The sequence below is a fragment of the Peromyscus eremicus genome, chromosome 11 (genome assembly GCF_949786415.1).
Source record: "Peromyscus eremicus chromosome 11, PerEre_H2_v1, whole genome shotgun sequence".
Taxonomy (NCBI): Eukaryota; Metazoa; Chordata; class Mammalia; order Rodentia; family Cricetidae; genus Peromyscus; species Peromyscus eremicus.
In genome coordinates this window covers 40,412,405-40,435,545 of record NC_081427.1, presented here as the reverse complement: position 1 = coordinate 40,435,545, position 23,141 = coordinate 40,412,405, and the positions used below count along the sequence as shown (strand labels likewise).

General features: G+C 40.0%; 1 protein-coding gene across 2 annotated transcripts in view; it reads left to right on the top strand.

Moving 5' to 3' along the window:
- Il6st (interleukin 6 cytokine family signal transducer) overlaps nt 1-23,141 on the top strand; it is a 42,435-nt gene that overhangs the window by 5,841 nt on the left and 13,453 nt on the right. The window contains exons 2-8 of one of the 2 annotated variants that reach the window (XM_059276127.1): nt 3,326-3,411; nt 6,741-6,818; nt 10,812-11,117; nt 12,183-12,303; nt 17,533-17,693; nt 18,336-18,490; nt 20,506-20,665. In XM_059276127.1, the coding sequence (XP_059132110.1) occupies nt 6,755-6,818; nt 10,812-11,117; nt 12,183-12,303; nt 17,533-17,693; nt 18,336-18,490; nt 20,506-20,665 (967 nt within the window). In that variant the 5' untranslated portion in view covers nt 3,326-3,411; nt 6,741-6,754. Of the gene's footprint in view, nt 1-3,325; nt 3,412-6,740; nt 6,819-10,811; nt 11,118-12,182; nt 12,304-17,532; nt 17,694-18,335; nt 18,491-20,505; nt 20,666-21,273; nt 21,314-23,141 lie in introns of those variants that run through there. The other variant, XM_059276128.1, reaches the window with a different exon arrangement.

The window sequence follows — 23,141 nt, the reverse complement described above, 5'->3', positions numbered from 1 at the left end:
AAATCAAATTTCTGACAAAGGCCTTATATACAAAATATACGTTCAAACTGTCAAACCTAATAATAATGAAACAAGTCTAATTAAAAATTAGCAGAATATTCAAATGGTCATACCATCTAGGAAGCTGTATAACTAAACATAACACCTACCACATAGCCCAGCCATTCTACCCCTAGTATTCACTTCTCAAAATTACAGCATGTGTACACACAGAGACTCAACACTAGTTAAGTATTATAGTCAGGTGGTGGCACATGCCTTTAATCCCGGGTCTCGGGAGGTGGAGGCAGGAGGATCTCTGTGAGTTCTAGGCCAGCTTGGTCTACAGAGTGAGTTCTAGGACAGCCAGGGCTACAAAGAGAAACCCTGTCTTGAAAACAAAAACAAAAAAGTTGCAGTATTATATGTTATGTACACATTTGATTGTTGTGTCTTTAATAACTGTATCATATACAAAATATGGTTCTGAATTCTAGAGATATGTCAAGAACACAGACAGAAAACTATCTCGTTTGCTTACAGTCTGTTTGGGCAATACACACAATGTGTTCATTTCTTAGGACTAATGTAACAAAGTGCCATGAATCAGGTGGTTTAAAATTACAGAAATGATGCCAGGCAGTGGTGGTGCACACCTTTAGTCCCAACACTTGGGAGGCAGAGCAGGTAGATTTTTGAGTTCAAGGCCAGCCTGGCCTACAGAGTGAGTTCCAGGACAGCCAGGGCTACACAGAGAAAGCCTGTCTTGAAAAAACAAATAAATAAATAAAAATATTATTTTCCGCAGAAGTCCTTCTAAGATTGGAAAGAATCCTTTGGCTCTTCCTAGCCTCCCGTAGTAATGTGTTGACCTTTTTTTAGCTTGTAGCTGTAGTCACTCCAGGCTCTTGCCTTCTGTCATCTGGCACTTTTCTGTGTCTCTGTTATAAAAGTCATATTCTAATGTCTTACCTACTCCTGCTGGTGTTTTTTTTTTTTTTTTTTTTTAAACTCTTTACTCTTTTGGCTCTTTGGGGGGCCCGCCACCTAACTCCCAAATAAATCACACGGAGTCTTATTCTTTCTTATGAATGCCTGGCCTTAGCTTGGCTTATTTCTAGCCAGTTTTTCTTAACTTAGCCTGTCTACCTTTTGCCTCTGGACTTTTACCTTTTTCTATTTCTGTGTATCTTTTTTTTTACTTCTTTCTCCACGTCTGGTTGTGTAGCTAAGTGGTTGGCCCTTCTTTTCTTGCTCCTCGATCTCTTCTTCCCAGATTCCTCCTCTTATTTATTCTCTCTGCCTGCCAGCCCTGTCTATCCTTTCTCCTGCCTAGCTATTGGCCGTTCAGTTCTTTATTAGGCCAATTAGGTTTTTTAGACAGGCAAAGTAACACAGCTTCACAGAGTTAACAAATGCAACATGAAAGAATGCAACACATCTTTGCATCATTAAACAAAGGTTCCACAGCATATACAAATCTTGAAATACTATTCTACAGCATACTTCACTAGGGCTTCTCTGCTAACTACCTCAGCAATGGTTCTGTTTCCAAAAAGGCTCCTATTTTGAGGTTCCAGGAGTTAGGACTTGAGTGCATCTTTTGTAGGGGACACAGTTCAAACATCAATAAACAGTAAGCAAAATAAGAAAATTATATGGCATTTTAAAATAAGGCCCGACAAACAGTGGCCTGCAGACCAAATCTGGCTTGTAGTCTTTTTGTAAGGAAAATCTAAACATTTATCTGGTTCATTCCATGAGATATTTGCCAATCTGTTACAGATGTCTCAAATGTTCTGAAGGAGAAAACAAAGAGCAGGAGAGCAGGGTGGTAGAAGCAGTTCCCAGAGGCCAAGAAAGACCTCTGGGAAGGAGGGAGAGGAGAGCAAAGGCTGCGAACCTTAACCTCTGTGGTGCCTGTAGAGCCCCAGTCTGCAGTGTTACATGAGGAAGGAAGCGACAGCACGCACCACACGGTGGGTGTCACCACACGGTGAACCTGGCTTTGTAACGTAAGAAATACGTACGTACTTACACAGTATGAAGCTGTAGGTGGAGAATTTTCCAGACTACCAGCAGCATTTTCACCAGCTATTTTTCTTGGTAAAATTATAGACTTTACATACCTGCATTCCCCACTCCACCCCATTTTTCATTTGAAATTTTTAAAATGTTACAAACTTAATTCTTTGTTATTGTGTCATATCAAAGATGTAACACGTGGAAAGCGGAAATACAGGATTCAATTCTTTGCCTAAGTCTCAAGTTATTTCAAAAAATAGCTGCCCCTGCTCAACTGAATCTAGTACCGGGCATGGTTGGACAGTTGAGGAGTCAGCAATTTGAGCTCAGGGCCACTAGGGAACAAAAGATATCAGCCTTCTACTAAAGACCTCTTATTGTTCCTATCAACAAAATGCCCCTGTGACATTGCATAGACATCAAGGGGGTTGAATTAGGTGTAGGTGACTTTAATAGTTAGGTATTAAACTAGCAGTTCTCAACCTTCCTAATGCTGTAAACCTTTAGTACAGTTCATGTTGTGGTGACCCCAACCATAAAATTATTTTCATTGCTACTTCATAACTAATTTTGCTACTGTTATGGACCGTAATATAAATGCCTGTGTTTTGTGATGGTCTTAGGCAACCCCCATAAAAACGTCATTTGGGGCTGGAGAGATGGCTCAGAGGTTAAGAACACTGGCTGCTCTTCCAGAGGTCCTGAGTTCAATTCCCAGCACCCACATGGTGGCTCACAACCATCTGTAATGAGATCTGGTGCCCTCTTCTGGCCTGCATACATGCATGCAGACAGAACACTGTATACATAATAAATAAAATAAATCTTAAAAAAAGATTAAAAAAAACAAAAAAACAAAAAACGTCATTTGACTCAAAGGGGTCACAACCCCACAGGTTCAGAACCACTATTAAACATAACTCTGGGCCCTATTGATCCCAAAAGCTTGAGGCAGGAAGATTACTTGAACTCAGTAGTTAATGGCCAGCCAGGACAATATAGCAGAACCTTCTCTCAAAGGGGAAAAAAAGACATAGTAATAACTACTGGATTATTGAGTACTCTCACCCAAGTATTTGTGGAATTCTTTTATTTTCAAGTTCTTTGACATGTGCTACTTGGGGCAAACCCGAAAACTTAATACCAGTGAGGATTTAAAGAACACGTGTACAGGTGGATCCAGGAGTTAGAGGAGGAGTAGGGGGGAAGATGAACAAAATACATTGTATGCATGTATGACGTTCTCAAAGATCCTAGTAAGAAGCACGCGTACAACACTTAGCAAAGCCAGTGTTCTGAACAAGGCTCTCTGTCTTCACAGGGAGACCAAGAGAAGGAACATGACATTTGGTGCTGGTGGACTTGCTTCGGATTCATGCCTTTTCATTTGCTAATTTTGTGAGTTGGGTAAGTAATTGTCTTGTCTGAATTTTTGTTTTTCTTTTGTAAAAGTCCAATAAACAATCCCTGCCCTACCCGTCTGCCTCCCAGGTTTAGGGATAGAAATGACTAGTGTAAAAGCATTATGTGTAACAAAACAGTCCAGTGTGTTAGCATGAACTGGAAAGGAGTAAAGAGTGGACGATTGTAAAAATCATGTAGCTCAATTTAATGTAGTTATGGCCAGTATTTTACAGATGGATTATAGTAAGACATTCTGTAAATGTCACCCTGATCCCTACCCAACTCATCAGTGAACACAATTTGCTTTATTTCTGCCAGCCAGGCTTCATGTAAGGTTCTGCAGTTGTAACAGTTACCTTATCGTAGTAACAGTTTATACTGATAGCTTTCTCAGTGAATGCAGTCCTTATTCATTGTTCATTCTTGGGTTAGATTTTATAAAAGGGAAATAAACATAAAAGTCACAGTGTAGGCAATAAAAATATTTAGAGTGCACAGTTGTTAAGGTTCATCAGTTATAATTACACTGCTTTTTCCCACTTGAGAAAATCCATGGACTGAAAGAGCGGGTGGTGATGTAGTTACTGCATATCTGTTCTGAGTTCTCAAGCAAGCCATTCACAATCTGTGTGAGGGGCATTACTGGAGGAAGTCACTGGTGACACACCTTTCAGCACACCACTGTTGGCTCGCCAGAGTTGAGGAATTACCAATATAGAAGAGTCACTCCATTCCGAAATAAACTGTCGATGCAAGCATCTGCAGTTACGAGTCATGTTTTCGCTTTGTAAAAGCTTCCTAGAAAGCTTTTACAAATTCAAGGAAGTCGTCGTATGCAGTATTTCTGCAATATGTGCATATTCTGCAAGAGCTGTGGAGTAAGAGGAGCATTTAATACACTTGTTTTGTTTTGTTGAGACAGGGTTTCTCTGTGTAGCTTTGTGCCTTTCCTGGAACTCACTCTGTAGCCCAGGCTGGCCTCGAACTCAGAGATCTGCCTGCTTCTGTCTCCTGAATGCTGGGATTAAAGGCGTGCTGGCTATTTAATACACTTTTAATTTGAATGTTTACTCTCAACAGAATCAAAAGAATGTAGCAGAATACTGTCCATTTTAAAACAAAATAAGCCCCAAGAGAAGTTAGTTGTATAGGATACCACACAGATTACATTCGTACTTTGATGTCAGGCAGTTTCATAGACGCTCTTTCCTCACATCTCAGTGACAGTTTTAAAAATTAGGAAGTAATACTTCTAGTCATTACAGTGAAAGGCTTTCCCATTTCCTCATGACACTGCTCAGTCACAAGCCTACCCCTCTCTAGTTCTGTATTGCATGTGAGGGTTAACCATGCTGTGCACACTTGTACATTCTTCTTGCCAATTGCCATGGCTCAGTCACTTGACTGCCAGTTTGTCTGGTTGCATCTCATCAGCTTTTGGATGTGGTTTGATTTTCTTGTTGCCGGGGACTGAACCTATGTCCTGTGTATACTGAGAACCTGATCTGTGGAGCTGCACCAGCCTTGGGCATCCTATGTGTATACCCTTTGGAAGACATTAGCACATGTTTCTTTCAGTGTATGTACACCTTGTCTGTATAGTGTTGTTTGGTTACAATTAAAATTCAATGTATAAACTAAAAAGAAAAGTGGGTCATGATTTTTGCGTACTATATGTCTTAGTTGCAAAAGCCCTGACTGCCCCACCCTTACTATCATTTGAAGGATGTTGAAATACTGTTTCACTTAGGAAGGCTTGCTTGCAGTTTTAAAACATAGCTGTAATGGCCCCCTCTAGAGTAAAAGGCCAGAATGCTTCCTGCTCACTTTAAGGTGTGGATTCCTAAGCCAGATCTTTGTGTGCTGGAAGAGAACTTGCTCTCTGTGGGTGTCACCTGACTTCACAGCACCCTGTGAAATGAGCTGGTAGTTAGCAAAAGAAGCTATTGATAGTTTGTCGCTGCTATTACGCATCATATTTTTTGTTTCTAACTCAGAGGGCTTACAATGATTTGCTGATATTCATGTAACTGCAGCAAGCAAATTTATCAGCTTCCAAGTAGAGTAGTCTCAGACCAGAGCCTTGTAATATTGGCACAATGCAGTGAATCTTCGCAAATACCTATAGTCTTTATAAAGTCACCACCCAAATCAAGTTATTGAATATTTTCATCACCCCAACAGACTCCGTCATTCCTCCCCTCTATCTCACCCTAGGGCTCCCTGATCAGCATGCTCTGCGTCATCTTAGTTTGCTCATGCACCCTGTTGTGGCTGGTATCTTTATTCCACTCACTTCTGGGGGGCGGGGGGCGGGGGGGGGGGTTCCCCTTGTGCTTGATATATCATTAGTTTGTTCCCATTTATTGCTGTGTACTCTTTGTTTTGTAGATATACCCTGAGCTGATTTTCTTTATCCATTCACCAATTGATAGACATTTGGGTTGTTTCCAGGTTGAGATTTTTCTGAATAGATTTGCTATAAACATTTGAGTATGTCTGTGTGTGGACATACGTTGTTCTTATTTTCCTTAGATGTGTTGTTAGGTGTGTAATGCCAGAATGCTTTTTAACTTGCTAAAGCCTTGCCTGCCCCGCCATTTTCCAGAGTGTATCATTTTTCATTCCTATCTTCTTTTTAATTTGCATCTCATTGTGAGTAGTTTAAAATTGTCTTTTTGCGTATTTTAGTTACATGAATTTCTTTCTCTATAAACTGCCTACTCAAAAAATTTTGCTTGTTTTTCTATGAGGTATTATAATCTTTTAGTGCTTTGTGGGCATCCTCCTCCTGTGAGGGACTATTTGTGGTCACACTGAGCTAAATTTCCCATTGTCTAGTCCCTTCTGAGGTTCTTTAGAGGGGACTTTACCGTTTCTGAAGTCCCCTATCTCACAGTTACTTACTTGTATGTATGATTTCACATCATAAAAAAAACAAAACAAAACAAAACAGGATTGGGGCTAGAGAGATGGCTCAGAGGTTAAAACTATTCTTCCAGAGGCCCTGTGTTCAATCCCCAGCAACCCCACGGTGGCTCACAACCATCTATAATGAGATCTGCTGCCCTCTTCTGGCCTGCAGGCATACATGCAGACAAAAAAAAAAAAAAACAAAAAAACAAACCAGGATTGGTTCTTAACCGTTGATGTCATCTAGTGGTTTTGTGCAGCTGTCGTAACTTTAGTGGACGGAGAAAAATACTCCCTTTCTGCATTCACATAGGTCTTTTTCCACCTTTCAGGAAATAGCTGCACAGTAGAAATAAGCCTGTGTCTTAGCTTGTGTGTAAGAGAACAGGTTTTTAAATTGCACATTGTGTCTGTTACAGGAGCATCCCTGAAGATGTCAACACTGAGGATTTGGCTAACACAAGCTTTGCTTATTTTTCTCACCACTGGATCTATAGGTAAGGTTCATGAAATGTCCCAACGCTACAAATTCCGCTTATATGTTTTATATACTGTATAATTAGGCTCATGTTTAATAGTTTTATAATTATGCTTATATAGTCTTTCTTGGTTATTATTGAGAGAAATTTCTTTAGTACAAATAAGCCTGATAATTTGTTTTATATCATTTATTTGAGTTTTATAAATACTAAATGCTAATTAGCTAGTTTGAGACAGATTGAAGGACAAAAACTGTGTGGTCACCTTAGTAGATGCATTCTGATAAATACCATGTAAAACCATTCATAACCTAAAATAATAAATTAAGTATAGGAAGAACATTTCAGCATAATAAAAGTTTTGCACACATACACACACACACACACACACACACACACACCCTACATACACATCTGAAGTCCACAGCTAATGTGCTGAATGGAGAGAAGCTGAAAGCTTTTTCTCCAAGATCCTGATACAGATAGAGGTTATTTTCGCTACCTTTATTTCTAACCACCTCTAAATCTATTAAATACGGTATTTGAAGACCTAGCCAGAGCAATCAATCAGGCAAAGAAATATAAAAGGCATCATGGTTGGAAAAGAGGATGTCAGATTGTCTCATGTAGATGACATGGTCTTATATACAAGAAACCCCAAAGAGTCTACAAAAAGACGGAACTAATCAATGAATTCAGAAAAGTTGCTGATTAAAAAATAAACATGCATAGGTCAGCAGCATTTCCATATGCTAATAGTAAAGTATCTGAAAAGGCAATCTTATTAACAATGGCCCCAAAAATAAATGTAAGTAAATTTAGTCAGAGCTGAAATATAAATTATAAAACCTAATGCAAGAAGTTTTGGAAAGGACACAAAAACATGGAAAGACATACATGTGCATGAACTAAAAGATTTAAAGTTGTTAAAATTTCTGTACTTTTCAAAGCAGTCTACAGAATTAGAAAAAAATAATTCCTAAAATGCGTGTGGAACCACAAAACACCCAAATACCCAAAATAGTCTTGAGCTGTAGGCAGATTTTTCTGTTCTGCCAGCCCACTCCCAAATGACCACATAGAGACTTAATATTGATTATGAATGCTCAGCCAATGGCTTAAGCTTGTTTTTAGCTAGCTCTTATAACTTATTAAATTAACCCACACTTATTAATCTATGTGCTGCTCCAAGGATCATTTACCTCATCTACATATTTCCCATCTTGCTCGATATGCATCTCGTGGTGTCTCTGCGTGACTCCGCCCTTCCTCTTCCCATCATTCTCTCTGCCCTGAAAATCCTGCTAGCTAATGCCCATTCAGCTTTTTATTAAACCAACCCAAGTGACAAATCTTCACAGTATACAAAAAGATTATTCTACACATTGAACAAAATAAACAAAAATGGAGACATTATACCAGCTGACTTCAAAATATTTTACAAAGCTACAATAATTAAAACAGCATGGTGTGGGCATGAAAACAGAGCAGCAGAAAAGACAAGAGAGCATAGAAGTAAATCATTATGTATAGCCACCAATCTTTGACAAGGGCACTAAGATATTATTAAAGTACAGTCTCTTCAGATCAAGATGTGGGGTAATTGGATACCCAGTTTTTCTCTTTTTGTCAACAGTTTGAGACTCAGAACAGACTAGAGGCTTATTTATTTACTTATTTTTGAGACACAGTCTCATTGTGTAGCTCTGGCCACCCCGGAACTCACTATGTAGAGACAAGGTTGGCACTGACCTCACAGAGATCTGCTGCCTCTGCCTCCTAAGTGCTAGGATTAAAGGTGTGCACACCACCACCAACTAGATTGAAGGCTTTAATACAAGACCTGAAACTATGAAATCACTAGAAGAAAATACGGGGGAATGCTTTAGGATACTGGAACAGGTGAGGAGTGTCTCACTAGGATCCCAAACCATAGGAATACAACAAGAGTAGATGAATTAGAGTATGTCATACTTAGCTTCTGTGTGGCAAAGAAAATCAACCAAGTAAAAAGACACTCGCCAAATAAGGGAATATTCCAAATCATACACCTGATAAGGGATTAATACTGATTATGCAAGGAATGTAAACAACTCAGTAGAGAAATATAAATAATTTTAAAGGGGTAGTAGACCTAAGTAGACATTTCTCAAGATAAGACATGCAAGTGACTAATAATTCCATGAAAACATACTCAGCACTAATCATCAGGGAAGTGCCAACCAAAGTCATAGTGAGGAATGACCTGCTTCCTGTTAGGTAGACTGTTAGCACAAAACCTAAGATACGTGCTGGCAGGACTATAGAGAAAAGGAAACCAAACATAGTACTGATGGGGTGTTATATTAGTACAGCTATTTTCAAAACTAATACAGAGGCTCTTAAAGAAAAGGCCATTCCACTAGCAGATTGTGATAGTTATTTTTCTCATTGCCAGGATAAAATACTTTTGAACAACTTCAGGAAGGTAGGACTTGAGTGGACAGTCCCCTCAGGCTGGGGAAGGCCTGGTAATAGTAGTTTGATACATCAGGGTTACATTGTGGCATACACTTAGGAAACAGAGATAAATGTTAGTATGTAGCTTGCTTTCCCCTTTTATTCACTCCAGGACCCCAGCCCATGCAATGGTGCCACCTACATTTAGAGTGTGTCTTCCTATCTCAGTTAACCCAATATAAAAACCCCTCATGGGCATGCCTAGAAGTTTATCTCCTAGGCAAGTCTGAATCCTGTCAAATTGACAATTGATGTATACCACATAAGATCCTGCATTCTCACTATTAGGTAAATAATAGAAAAGAAATTAAATCAGTATGTCAAATTAGAGCTGCATTCCTATTTTTATTACAGCAAGAACTACGTAAGTGGATAATGGAATGTGTGTGTTCATAATGGGATACTATTCCATCTTAAAAAATAGCGAAATTCTGTCATTTGGGACAACATAAATAGAACTGAAGACACGTTAAGTGAAATAAGCCAGACACTGAAAGATAAATACCACATGATCTCACTTGTGAAATCTAAAAAAGTCGATCTCATAAAAAGTTGAGTAGAATGGTAGTTACTAGGGGGAGGGAAAGGTTGCTCACTGGTACTAAGTTATATTTAAATACAAGAAATAAGCTTTGGGGTTCTTTTGTACGGCAAAGTAACTATAATAGTGGTAGCGTCCTGTGCATTCCCAAACAATTCCAACTGCAAAGACAGGTGTCTCTAGTAGGATATTGAAAGCAGATGAAATGAGAGGTAGACCTGTCACTGTCATCTGCAGTGGGGGTGAGACACTTCAACTGTATAATTGGCTTGTGGGTTTTGATCCTATCTAATTTCTTTTCCTCCTTCTTTAAATAGAAACGTTTATTCCCCGCATTGATGGATAAAATACATTTATTGCTAAAACTAATCCAATTGTTTTCTCAGAAAATCCTATCCTCTACACTTTGTTAAAACACACATATTTGCCCATATTTTCTAGTCTTTCTTGTTTGGGTTGCTGTCTCACTACAGTTTGAATTTTGATATATGGACAGTATGTCCATCCCTCTCTTCCTGTGGCCTTGCCTCCACCAGCATTCAGGGCTGGAGAAGACAGCCCACCTGTTTTCTGGAGTTTAGTTAGGCTGTCTGAGTCAAGGGGGTGCATGAGGGATGGGCAGCTTTGAGATGTACTGGAAGCAGTCTGTTTCTAAGGAAAATCAGAATATTAGACCATGGGCTCAGTAATTTTTACTTTTGTACAATATAATTTGTGTACTTTTTTACAAATTTAGGTTTTAATTCAGACCACAATGTTTTCAGTCTTACATTTCCTTTTCCTTCAGAATTACTATAATGAATTTGTGGGGTCCACATTGAGTGCTGCTCTCCAGATACCCTTTTGTACTGGAGATATCCAGTCTTTGTTCCTTTGCCTTGTTCCTGTCACAGTGCCAGGCATCGAACCCAAGGCATCACATGTGCTAGGCAAGCTCAGGCCACTTAGCACAGTCTGTTGTTCTTTTTCAGGTCAAATTGTGGAACCATGTGGTTATATCTACCCCGAGTTTCCGGTTGTACAGCGTGGCTCTAACTTCACTGCCATTTGTGTGCTAAAGGAAAAGTGTCTCCAGCAGTACGACGTGAATGCTAGTTTCATCGTGTGGAAGACAAACCATGTTGCTGTTCCCAAGGAGCAGGTCACCGTCATCAACAGAACCACGTCTAGTGTCACCTTCACAGACATGATCCTCCCGACGGTCCAGCTCACCTGCAATGTCTTGTCATTTGGGCAGATCGAACAGAACGTGTACGGAACCACCGTACTTTCAGGCTGTAAGAGCTGAGTCTTCTTTTCAGCTTCGCCAGACTCTTGAACTACATTTGTAATGGTTTCTGTGAGCCTTCCCAAGGACAGTCACTTGGTTCAGTAGCTTCTGGATATACTTACTTTATAAAAATGTTTAGAAATACTGTGTACATTTTCACTGTTATACACAAATCCAAGAGTAACATGGCTGCCATTTCTTTGCTAAAAGACAAACATTTGTCATGCTCTTGAAGAATGCCTTGACTAGAGACTCTGCCGTATCCCCGAGAGTATTACTGATTTGCAGGGCTTCTGCTGATGGCAGCTTTCTGTGTCTCCTCATTACTGAGAAAGGCTCAAGTTAACAGGCCCCTGAATGAAGAAAATGGAGAAACCCTGAAACACAGAGGCCATGGGTTTGAAGAGAGCAGGGAGGAGGGGGGTATATGAGAGGGCTTCGAGGGACGAAAGGGAAGGGGAAATGATGGAATTATAACCTTAAAAATGTTTTTTAAAAAGGGTGGAACCAGTGATCCAGACCGATGAGGGTTAGCCGGGAGTTAAGTTTCAGCATTTACCTTACTTTCACCCCGTGTCAAAGCAGGAAGGACAAAACTTCAGCAGCCTCGTGTGCTGGTGAGGCCAGAAATGCCAGCTCCTGGCACATGGAACAAGAGGATTGAGAGTTTGAGGCCAGCCTGAGCTACATAGTAGGAGCTTGTCCTGAAATAGAAAAGTAAAATAAAGTATATGTGAATCATTTTTGCTCCTATAACTGCCTTTTAATATTTATTAGTTATTATTAATTTTAGAACACTTAATGGAGACATTACTGGTAATTTATCTGGTTATAAATAAAAATTTATTTTTATATAGAAAACTAATATGAAAGCAATAAATTAATGACAGTTACACTTGAAAATATATATATATGACCTAAGAAGTATTTAAGAGTTTGAAGAAAAAGATACTAACATCTGTTTCTCGTTATGCCCATATCTTTATCTTGGGTTTGTTTATCTAATTGAGGTGGGTCTTAGGTGTTATATGAGTTGGATAATATTTGTGTATGTATGCTTATTTCCTTTTAGTTCCCCCAGATATACCTACAAATTTGAGTTGCATTGTGAATGAGGGGAAGAATATGCTGTGTCAGTGGGACCCAGGAAGGGAGACGTTCCTGGAAACAAACTACACGTTGAAGTCTGAGTGGTAAGTTACTCCAGATATGCCCTCTGCTGGATTCTCAGATGCTGTTGCTGGGACCTTCGTTTTGTCAGTAGTGATATTGGGTGATTATTTTAGGACATCGCATCCTCTGACAGGAGAATCAATGTGCTCTTCATGTGTACCTGTCCCCAGTGTCAGCAGTGAGCAATGTGTGTACTCTGTGAAGCCCAGCCATGTTCCGTCTGTAGATACTGCGGTGCATAGCTCTAAAAGATGACTTTCAAACAGTCACATACTGTTTGTCTTAGGCAATGTTCTCTTGCTGTGAAGAGACACCTGACCATGGCAGCTCTTATAAAGGAAAACATTGAATTGGGCCTTGCTTACAATCAGAGGTTTAGTCCACTATCAGCATGGTGGGAAGCATGGCAGCATGCAGGCAGACATGGTTCTGGAGAGGTAGCTGAGAGTTCTACATCCAGATCAGCAGGCAACAGGAAGAGAGAGAGAGAGCCACTGAGCCTGGCTTGAGCATTTGAAACCCCAAAGCCTCCCCACCAAATCCCGTGACTTACTTCCTCAACAAAGCCACACTTACCCCAACAAGGACACACCTCCCAATAGCGCCACTCCCTAATGCCAGGCATTCAAGTATATGAGTCTGTGGGGGCCATTCCTGTCCAAACCACCGCACTATGGTTCTACTCCAACAATTTGAAATATTTTAATATCAAACTTTCAGCTAGTATTAACTTTCTCATTTCTCAAAAATATTTTCTTATAAAAATATTCTTTTGAATTGAGATTTTTAAAAACAAACAAAACAAAACAAAAAAAACCCTTTTAAGTTGATAAATTCTTCTCTTTCTTAAATGGCAGGTTCTACCTGCTTCTGTTTCCTTTCCCTGCAGTTGAGTTACTTGTTGGATATTGTATAACATATCCTAAAAATTGTTGTTAGGTCTATATATTGGTCAAATTTGGGTTGGATTTCTTTCCTCAAAAATCCCACTCCCAGGGATGGTGTGCTCTTCCACATTGTTTTCTGGTGTTAGGGGGAGGGCTTTGGAGATCGCTTAGTGAAGTGCTTCCTGCACAGGCCTGAGGCTCCGAGCTCAGGTGTCTGGCACCCACACATCAAGCCAAATGAATGATCCACTTCTGTGATGTCAGCTTTGGGGGACAGCTAGAGATAGGCTGGAGCTTACTGGCCAGGCAGCCTGAGTCACTGAGGTCCAGCGTCTGTGTGACGCTGTCTTAGTAAGTACAGTGCAGTGGGATGAGGAAGACACGGGCCATCAGCCACTGCCCTTGCACGAATACACACACACTGAGCACTGATTTCTAGTGTCGCCAGCCTTATGCAAATTAAAAATCTGTTTCTGATGCACACCAAAGCTTAGAGAATAGTGGATACTTATCCACACCCGTCACCTAGATTCTACAATTACATTTTACTAGATTCGCCTTATCTCTTGTATATGCATCCTCCTCCCCAGCAGTCAGTTTCTTTCTTCCTTTAAAGAATTTCAAAGGAGTTGTAAGCATTAGTATGATTTAGTGGAACACTTCAGTGTTTACATGATTAGATCAGTATTTAAGTGCACTAAACTTTGCATATAGTGAGAGCACAGATCCAAAGTGTGTCTGTTACACGTTTTGACAAGTGCACACACCTGTAGAACTCAGATGTTCCCTGAAAAGTTTTCTCACGTTTCTCCTCAGTTAATTCTAGTCCTGACCCCAGCTTATGAGACAGCTACTAAGATCGAATGAGCTCACTTCCCATATACTTTCTTTCTGTGTGTGAGCACTTGTGACTTTGTGAGTCATAAGATAGCACTCTCCTTTATTTTATTTGTGTATTTTATTTTGTAGTTCCTGGTATTAGAACAAATGCATCCCAGGCACTCTGCCTTTGAGCTAGACCTCTAGTCTCAGAGTTACTTGAATGCTCTCCACCAAAAGATAAGGTGCATTGTGAGTTCGTGTTGATATTTTTATCTTTGAAAAAGGGGACTATAGTTTTGTTTTGTTTTGTTTTTTATATAATCCATCAAACAGCTACATCCTCCTTTTTTCTGCACTGAAAACGCTCGTTCCCAACAGTACTAACATATGTTTGTTACCGTTTCCCATGATAAACAGGAATATAGTTCCAAGCACAGTTCCAGTATTAGCACTAGTGATGATATTTCTAAAAATTTCTAAAAGCAGTTTTAAGATTGATTTTCGCCACAAGTATATATGGTCAAATCAGTTGGTTTAGAACATTTGAAATTGGGGCCAGAGAGACTACTGCTGTTCTGCCAGAGGAAGGGTTGGCTTTGTCTTTTCATTTTTTTGAAGGTTTATTGTATATGAATGTTTTAAACTGGGGCGTAACTTTGTGAATAGTGTAGGCTTTCTATGGTGACAGTAATCAGAAAGTGACTCCCTAGTTTGGCTGTAAAGGTTGAAGACATTTGGGGCCTTGATAGGCCCCCTCCACCTAATCTTTTGTCACCTAGCCTGTTCTGAATAGAGAAGATATTGCTGGTTTAGTAGGGATTCTGTTTCAAGGAGAAAACTAGAACAATGCCTTAATCTGTTGTTTCAGTCTAAAAGTATTAAATGTACAGTTCCAGAAATAAGCAGTTCCGAGCAATTGTACTCCCATCTGCATTGATGAAATTTCACATCCCCCTCGGTCCTCCCTTTGGTCCCACATATCCATGCTGCCTGCTTGTTAGTTACTTAGCAGTCACCTTGGTTATTAGATTGGTTGCTGGTGATAACACAGTGCAGTGTTTAAAAAGAAAAGCCAGTTTGACCTAATAGTGGTCCCAAAGCATGGCATTGTATATGCAAAGAGAAATGATGTAGTGGTTTTCTTTAAGTGAAAGATAGGAAGTTCATGAGCAAGAAGAGGAAAATCACATGCTATGGTTATTTTAATCTGCAGTAAGGACAGATGTACTATTTGTGGTATTATGAAGAAGAAAAAATTATGCTATTTCACATCTCAGTTACTACCACAGTATGCAATACTTAGTAAAGATAGAAAGGCATTAAATCTGTGACTGGATGATATGAACAGAAATCATGCTCCAGATGAGTCTGCAAGGGATCTCAAGTGATTCCTAAGGGGAGTGACACCAAGCCACTTACTGTGAGTAAGGGATGGTTATGCATATTCAAAAGTGGGTTTAAATTGAAACATACAGACCTGCTGAAGAGGTTGTCTGTAAATGAAGAAACTGCTTTTACATTTGCAGGCGCCCAGTAGAGCATACAGTCATTAAGATGGGGTGATGCCGTCAAACCATGAAGCATAGATTTATCTGGTACTGTGTGGTCCCAGTTCAAGGCAATGAGTAAGCCTGGTGTAGTGTACAAAGTGCAGACTACATGCCTATCTGCCTGCGTTCTGGTAGCATAATTATAATGTGGAGGTGATACCCCTCCTGTGTGGGGTGCTTCTGTCACTGCCTTATCCAAGAAGTGGAAAAACCCTTGGAAGAAGAAGAGTTTAAGAAGATTTAGAGTCCTACGAGCAATAGATAGTGCATAGGCTGTTACCAAGGTGTCAAGTAGTACTTGCCTCTTACTACAGCCTTGGCTGCCTGGCAGAGGCCACTTGTGCCCACCTGGTATTGGTTGTGTTCAACCCTAGTTTGTACATAGGCAGTGCTGTAGGTGATTTACTGTCTCTGGGATGGTAACAGCCATAGAGTTGCTGTGGGTGAATTCAAACCAAAAACTACATGTAAATGCTTGCTGGTAAGTTTATAGAGTGTAGTTGTGAATGCTTTTCAAAAGTTTACAGAGAAGACAGGGAAATCATTCACATGGCAGATAAGTTGGTAGAGAATGATTTGCTGACGTGTGGAACAGCGTCGAAGGCCATTGAGAAGTACTAATGAATGAGGAATGGTCCATCCTGTTGAGTCACCTACAGAAGAAGATGAAGAGGAAACTGAAGTATAACCAGCAACGGACACATTATAGAAACAGCCTCATAGAACAAAAGTTCAAGAACTTAGGGAATCAGCAGAGTGTTTGAATCACACAGACACTGAAGAACAAAAGTATAGAATATAGTCCTTGGAGAAATACAACATTAAAGGCATGCTCTGATCACAGGCAGATTACTGCCTTTCTAAGCAATCCTTTGGTGAGTTAAAGACAGGCAAGCTGCACTTACACTGTTCTTCTAGAAGCTTGCAGTGGATCACTTTATAAACAATAGATCACCAACCATAGACATAATCTGCTCCAAATGGCACCACCTGAAACAGATGGTCCTAAGAACTAAGGTGTTCTATTGCTGGGAAGGGACACCATGACCAAGGCAACTGTCATAAAAGAAAACATTTAACTGGGGCTGGCTTACAGTTTCAGAGCCGAGTCCATTACCATCACGGCAGGGAGCACAGTGGCTCACAGGCAGGCATGGTGCTAGAGAAGTAACTGAGAGTTCCACATCTGGATCCACAGGCAGCAGAGAGAGAGAGAGACACTGGGCCTGGCTTGGACTTTGGAAGCCTCAAAGCCCACCCCCAGTGACACAGTTCCTCCAACAAGGCCACAGCCCCTATTCTCAAGTAGCACCACTCCCTAATGACTAACATTCAAATCTATGAGCCTCTGGGGCCATTCTTGCTCAGACCACCACAGTCCTCTTTCAGAATTATTGTCAGGTCAGTAGTGTCCCAACATTCTCTCTCAGGACTGATGTCATTCACCTCAATTCAAACCGTCTTCCATGCTGTGTCACCTTACAGCATGACAAGAAAAGTGAGCACACTACAGTATTTAGGGAGAGACTGCATTCACTTACCTGTTACATGGTAGAGTTGTTCATTACCAAGCTTAATTTAGAGATTAAATACCATCATAGTGAAGCATGCTAGGAAAAACCATAGTGTACCTAGGATTTGGTGTTACCCAGCATTTCAGGCATCTGCAGGGGATCTTGAAACATGTCTTTGTGGGTGAGGTGGGGCTGCTATTCTAAGATCACAAGAAATAGATAATTTTTAGTGACGGGTCAATAAGGACATAGCATAAAATTCTGAAATTAAATTCTCAGATTCAAATGTGGAAATAAGACATAGATATAGATTGAGTACAATTTTAAAAATATGTGATCTGTCTTTGGTGACCAACATTTATTGCAGACTTTACTGCAACAGTCTGAGTTATATCCAACTCTTTTCCAGTAACTTTTTTTACCTTTGTATTTTTAAATTTATTTTAATGGTTGATTTCTTCCAATTTTATATTTAGGGCAACAGAAAAGTTTCCTGATTGTCTAACAAAGCATGGCACCTCGTGCATGGTTAGCTACCCTCCTATCTATTTTGTCAACATTGAAGTCTGGGTGGAAGCAGAAAATGCCCTCGGGAAGGTCTCATCAGAGGGTATCAATTTTGATCCCGTGGATAAAGGTACCTATAAGCCTGAATTTGAGACTACTCAATGGTTTGTAATTACTTTTCAGACTTCAGTTAATATAGAAATGCTTATTAGTACAGTGATTTTTGTAGTCTTTTTATATTATTAAATGTAATATTATAAATATTATAAATAGCTGTAGTCTGGCCACACTTGTAGCCATTTTCAATGTGCTTTTGGAATGTTTTATCATTGCTGTTTGTTTGTTTTCTGTTGTTTTGTTTGTGAGACTAGGTCTCATGTAGCCCAGGCTGGTTTTAAACTGACTGTGTGTCTGAGGCTAATATTGAACTGATTCTCCGAATGTTGCCTTTTGGTATTCATCCAATTTTCCAGCATCTCATACCATTACAATCACAGTGACTTTCTTATTCTATTTTTATTTTCTTTTTAAAATGTTTTGTTTAAAAAAAAATTCAGTATTTTTATACCAGCACCTGAAAATTAGTAACTATACTAAACAGACAAGGAAATTTTCCTTAACATCTTTTCCCATTGTATAGCAGAGCATCATTTCTAGAGAAGTTTCATTTGGGAAGAGTAATCTAATAAAGAGGATTATAGTTGGTTTGACTTTGTATATGAAATTATAAAACTAAAGTATAACCAACATTAGGACTTGTTTTATTCTTCAGTGAAACCCAGCCCACCACATAATTTATCAGTGAGCAACTCAGAGGAATTATCCAGTATATTAAAGTTAACATGGATCAATTCAGGTTTTGGCAGTTCTTCAAGGCTGAAATCCGACATTCAATATAGGACCAAAGATGCCTCAACTTGGATCCAGGTAAATAGAAAGTTGCTGTTTATTCCAACAGTGTTTTGTTTTGTTTTTGAATGCTAATATCAAGTCTTACCTCTTTTCTCAATGTCTGAAGTTTGTGATCACGTGAACATGTCATTTGACAGACATGCCGATAGAAACACACAGTGACCTTTAAGGAAGTGATGCAGGGTCTTAGGAAGAGCACTTTTGATGGAAATGAAAGGCATGCGGGTCAATACAGAGATTTTAAGGATGACATAGAGCAGGGCTTGGCATACATAGTTCAGACTGTCTTTGCTACAGTGGGCTAAAGCCTGCCACCACTTTTGTAAATGGAGTTTTACTAAAACATGTTGGTTATCTCTATTTGGGGGCTAGAGTGGAAGAGTTGAATAGGTGTAACAAATTTTCTGCCCACAGCCCATGATCCTTACTTTCTAGCTCTAAGAGGCTTTGCCAGCTCCTACAGTACAAAAAAAGATGGAGGGGAATGTTAAAATGGGAAGGGAAGGGGCGGCATGCCCTGAGCTGACGCTCAGCAGAGGATACTTGCCGCTGTCTCCAGGCCAGCACGTCACTGACTCCCTACGTTGGTTTTTGCTGCAGTTCCACTTATTACTAATAGCCCACTTTGGCTGTAGTTGAGTGATTAGTCCATTCATTTATTTTACTACCCTGGTTGCATTATGAAGTTAGAAGGCTGTTGAGCCCCAAACCTTGGTACTACTTTCTGCTGCTCCACTTTCTTATGGGCTCGGAATACAGTTCCAAATTAACAAAACAGAATCGGGATCATGACTCATACTGTATAGAGAGGACGTGTACCCAAAGTTCTTCAAAGTATACTTTAAGATTATAGAATCTTAATTTAGTAGTACAAAAGAGAGCCCACCAAACTTAACATCTATTTTTGTATCCAGCATCAAAATCTCAGAGTGGAAGAAAAAAAATAGTAATTTTATATATTTGATCTCTCTACGCCCAAATAAAGGCAACTTTATTTATTAGGCTAGCTTCTAGTTTTCTTTACTTTTTCAGCATTATTTATTTGTGTGTGGGGGTGTGCGCGTGTGCGTGTGCATGTGTACACGTCACATTATGTATGTGGAAGTCACAGCAACCTACAGAGGCATTTTCTCTTTTCACTGTGTGGACCCCAGACCTCATGTTGTCATACTTGGTGGCAGGCGCCTTTATGGTCTGAGCCATCCCATCAGCCCTAGCTTTTATTTTCTTGATGGGGTTGAATAATGGCTTCCTTTTCTTTGACAGGGGCACATCCTTTCTTCTCCACACGACTCCTGTCTTGGTGTGCTGGCCTGTATGGTTTCACTGTGGATTCCCTTTCCATCTACCTTCCTCTGAGTTAATGCACGGAAGGGTCTTGATGGGAAAGAAGAGGGATAGAGTTGAGAACATGTTAATTTTCTTTTTCTGTGGAGTAAGCTGCCTCTCTAAGATTGTGCCTGTCAAGGCTGCCCCCTCTGACTCTTCCTCCAGACTCTTTTCCCCTTGGACATCGAGTTAGTTGGTAACAGTATTCCTAGTATACTAACTGAGATTCCAATATATATGGTCTTGCCCATATCTTTTTACTAAGCCTCCTTGAAGGGTTTTGTTGTTGTTTGTTTGTTTGTTTTTACTGTTTGGTTTGGTTTTGTTTATAAAAGTTTTTATGTGCTTGGTCCTTTGTTTGCTTGGTGTGGTTCTTTGAGCCAGCATCTCAGTTAAATAGTCTGGCCTGGCCTAGAACCTGCTACTTGCTCTGTCTTCACTAGTGCAGTCTTGCCTGATACTACAGCACGTGTCATCTCTTTCATGTTGAGAATCCTGAGCAATACAGGTCTCATAGAAAAAAGAAAGAAAAGGAAGAACAGATGGATGTAGATTGTCATATTTTTACCTTCATTTCTTTCTCTCCAGAGGCTAAATTTATTAATCTCATGTTAAATTTATTCCTAAAATTGTACTCAGTTTAGGAAACCTTATATATTGGGGTGTTGATGACGATGTCACTCAATTTGCTTTATTTTCAGGTTCCTCTTGAAGATACAGAGTCTCCCCGAACTTCCTTCACCATCCAGGACCTTAAACCTTTCACAGAGTATGTGTTTAGGATCCGCTCCATAAAGGAGGATGGCAGAGGCTACTGGAGCGACTGGAGTGAGGAGTCAAGTGGGGTCACGTATGAGGACCGTGAGTAGAGAACGGGGTGGGGTCACGTATGAGGACCGTGAGTAGAGAACGGGGTGGGGTCACGTATGAGGACCGTGAGTAGAGAACGGGGTGGGGTCACGTATGAGGACCGTGAGTAGAGAACAGAGAACGGGCTGGGGAAAGCGCCAGTGAACTCTGTTTTTAGAGCTGCAGACCTCACTGCTGCTTAGATAGGATCATCTTAGTCAAACCAGTGTTTTATTCTTTCATTTGTAAGGACATCACGAAATAGAACTTGATGTGTACTATTGATAGTATAAATCTATTTGATACCTAATTAGGTTACATTATTATGAAAGAATATTTTAGTTGTCATTAAAAAACCATTCACTTAACTTTGTTCAAAGAAGGTGGTCCCAAGATACCCCTAACTAGAGAATTGTTTCCTAACTCATTAAAAAATCACACTGTCAAAGCTGGGTGTGGTGATGCATGCCGTCAATCCCAGCATTGGTGAGGCAGAGGCAGGAAAATCTCTGTGAGTCTGAGTTCCAAGCCAGCCAAGACTACGCAGACCTTGTCTCAAACAAAACAAAACAAAACACTGCCCAAAAAAACATGTTACACATTTTTATTTTTCCTATCAGCATTTGATAAGCCCTTGGAAAAGGAATGATTTGGGGTTGGGTTGGTTTGCTTTAATTTTCCTTTTTTCATCATTGATTAAATCATAATTACATATACTATACAGAATATAAAACCCCAAATGGTATAGAGTCTAAAAAAGGGTCTTTCTGGGTCTGGTGAGGTGGCTTAGTGAGTAAGAGCACTTGTTGCTCTGTTAGAGGCCTGCAGTTCAATTTCCAGCACCCACATGGCAGCTCGTAATCTGTAACTCCACCTCAGAGAATCCCACACTCTCTTCTGGCCTCTAAGGCACTGCATACTATAGTGTATAGACATACATGCAGGGAAACCCCTCATAAAATAAGAACACATACATCAGAAGAAAGAACTTTCTTCTCAGAACTGCTAGCGTTACTGAGCTCCTGTGTAGCCACCAAGAAACAGTCCTTTGGCATTGATTCTTCTCCTACCATAGCCTCATAAAAGCAGCGTAAGCTTACAAACCCCATTCCTTCACACCATCTTGCTAGTGGTTTAGGTCACTCTGTTAACTAAGAATGTCAAAGGCAGAAAAGTCCCCTCGTTCTATAATGTTTTTCTCTCACTCATAAATACTGTGAAGAAAGCAGTCTTACTATGGGCAGTATAAAGATGATCAATCAAATAACTAAGCTTTAGCTTGACAGAATTTTTTTGCAGGGGAATTCCTACTTTGTAACACAGGCTGGCCTTAGAGACTCAGCAATCCTGTCTCAGCCTCCCAAATGGTAGGAATATAGACCACCACGCCCGGTTGTTAACTGGGAGTTCTTAAAGTGGTTTTTAGAGGTTTATGGGTACATTTGTACAAGTTCATGAAACACCTCAGTATGTAGGCAAAATTTGGTTAAGTGTACATTCAGAGTTCTCTAGAGCCAAAACCTTACAAGCCAGCAGAGGAGGTATTCCATAAGCCTGCAGCATGAAGCTTCTGGATGCTGTTCATGTTAAGACATTTCTCTGGCTCACTTCCTGTGTGCTCTCATGTTCTTTATTCCATCTGAGTACGTTAGATCCGAATGTCCTGCACCAGCAGCTTTTCACAAACCTTCCTGATTGCCGCCTTCTCCTCACTCCCTCACTGTGTACTACGTTACGGCCTTTTCATAACCAGCACACCACCTCTTGTGTTTCATCCAAGTACTGTTTTGTTTTAGTGAGTACTATATTTGCAGTTATACTCAACACAGCTCTGAAAAGTCAGGACTGTTTGTTTTGTTGTTTGAAATGGGCCCATGCTCAAACTTGCTAGGTAGCCATGGCTGGTCACAGTCTTCTACTTCCACATCTCCAGTGCTGGGTAATGAGATACCGTGCTCACCTACCTCCTAGAAGAATTCTTTAGTGTAGTTATAGTGCTCACTGCTTGTCTTCAGTTACCCCAGTTTAAAAATAGTAAATGAAAATTCCAGGAAGTAATAATTTATAAATTTTAAGTAACTTTGGTATGTTTTCTTATTATCCATTATTTGGTATCATTCATTGTTGTTAATCTGTTACTGTATTTAATTTACAAGTTAAACTTTAGCACGAGTAGTGTATCAGCAGGAAAGCAATGCATATGTAATGTTCAGTACTCTGGAGTTCCTGGTGTCCACGTGGGTTCTCAGAACACAGATTAGAGGGGCTGCTGCGTTAGTGTGTGACACAGCATCCCAGTGCTCTGAGCTGTCTTTATATATATACCGTTCTAGACTTCAGCCATATACTTACATATGTGTTTCCAGTTTCATTTTTTAATCAGTATTGAAAGAAAAACTTTGTTTTTAAGACTTTTTTCTTTCTATTCACTGTACTACATGAATGCACATGCACACACACACACACACACACACACACACACACCTTT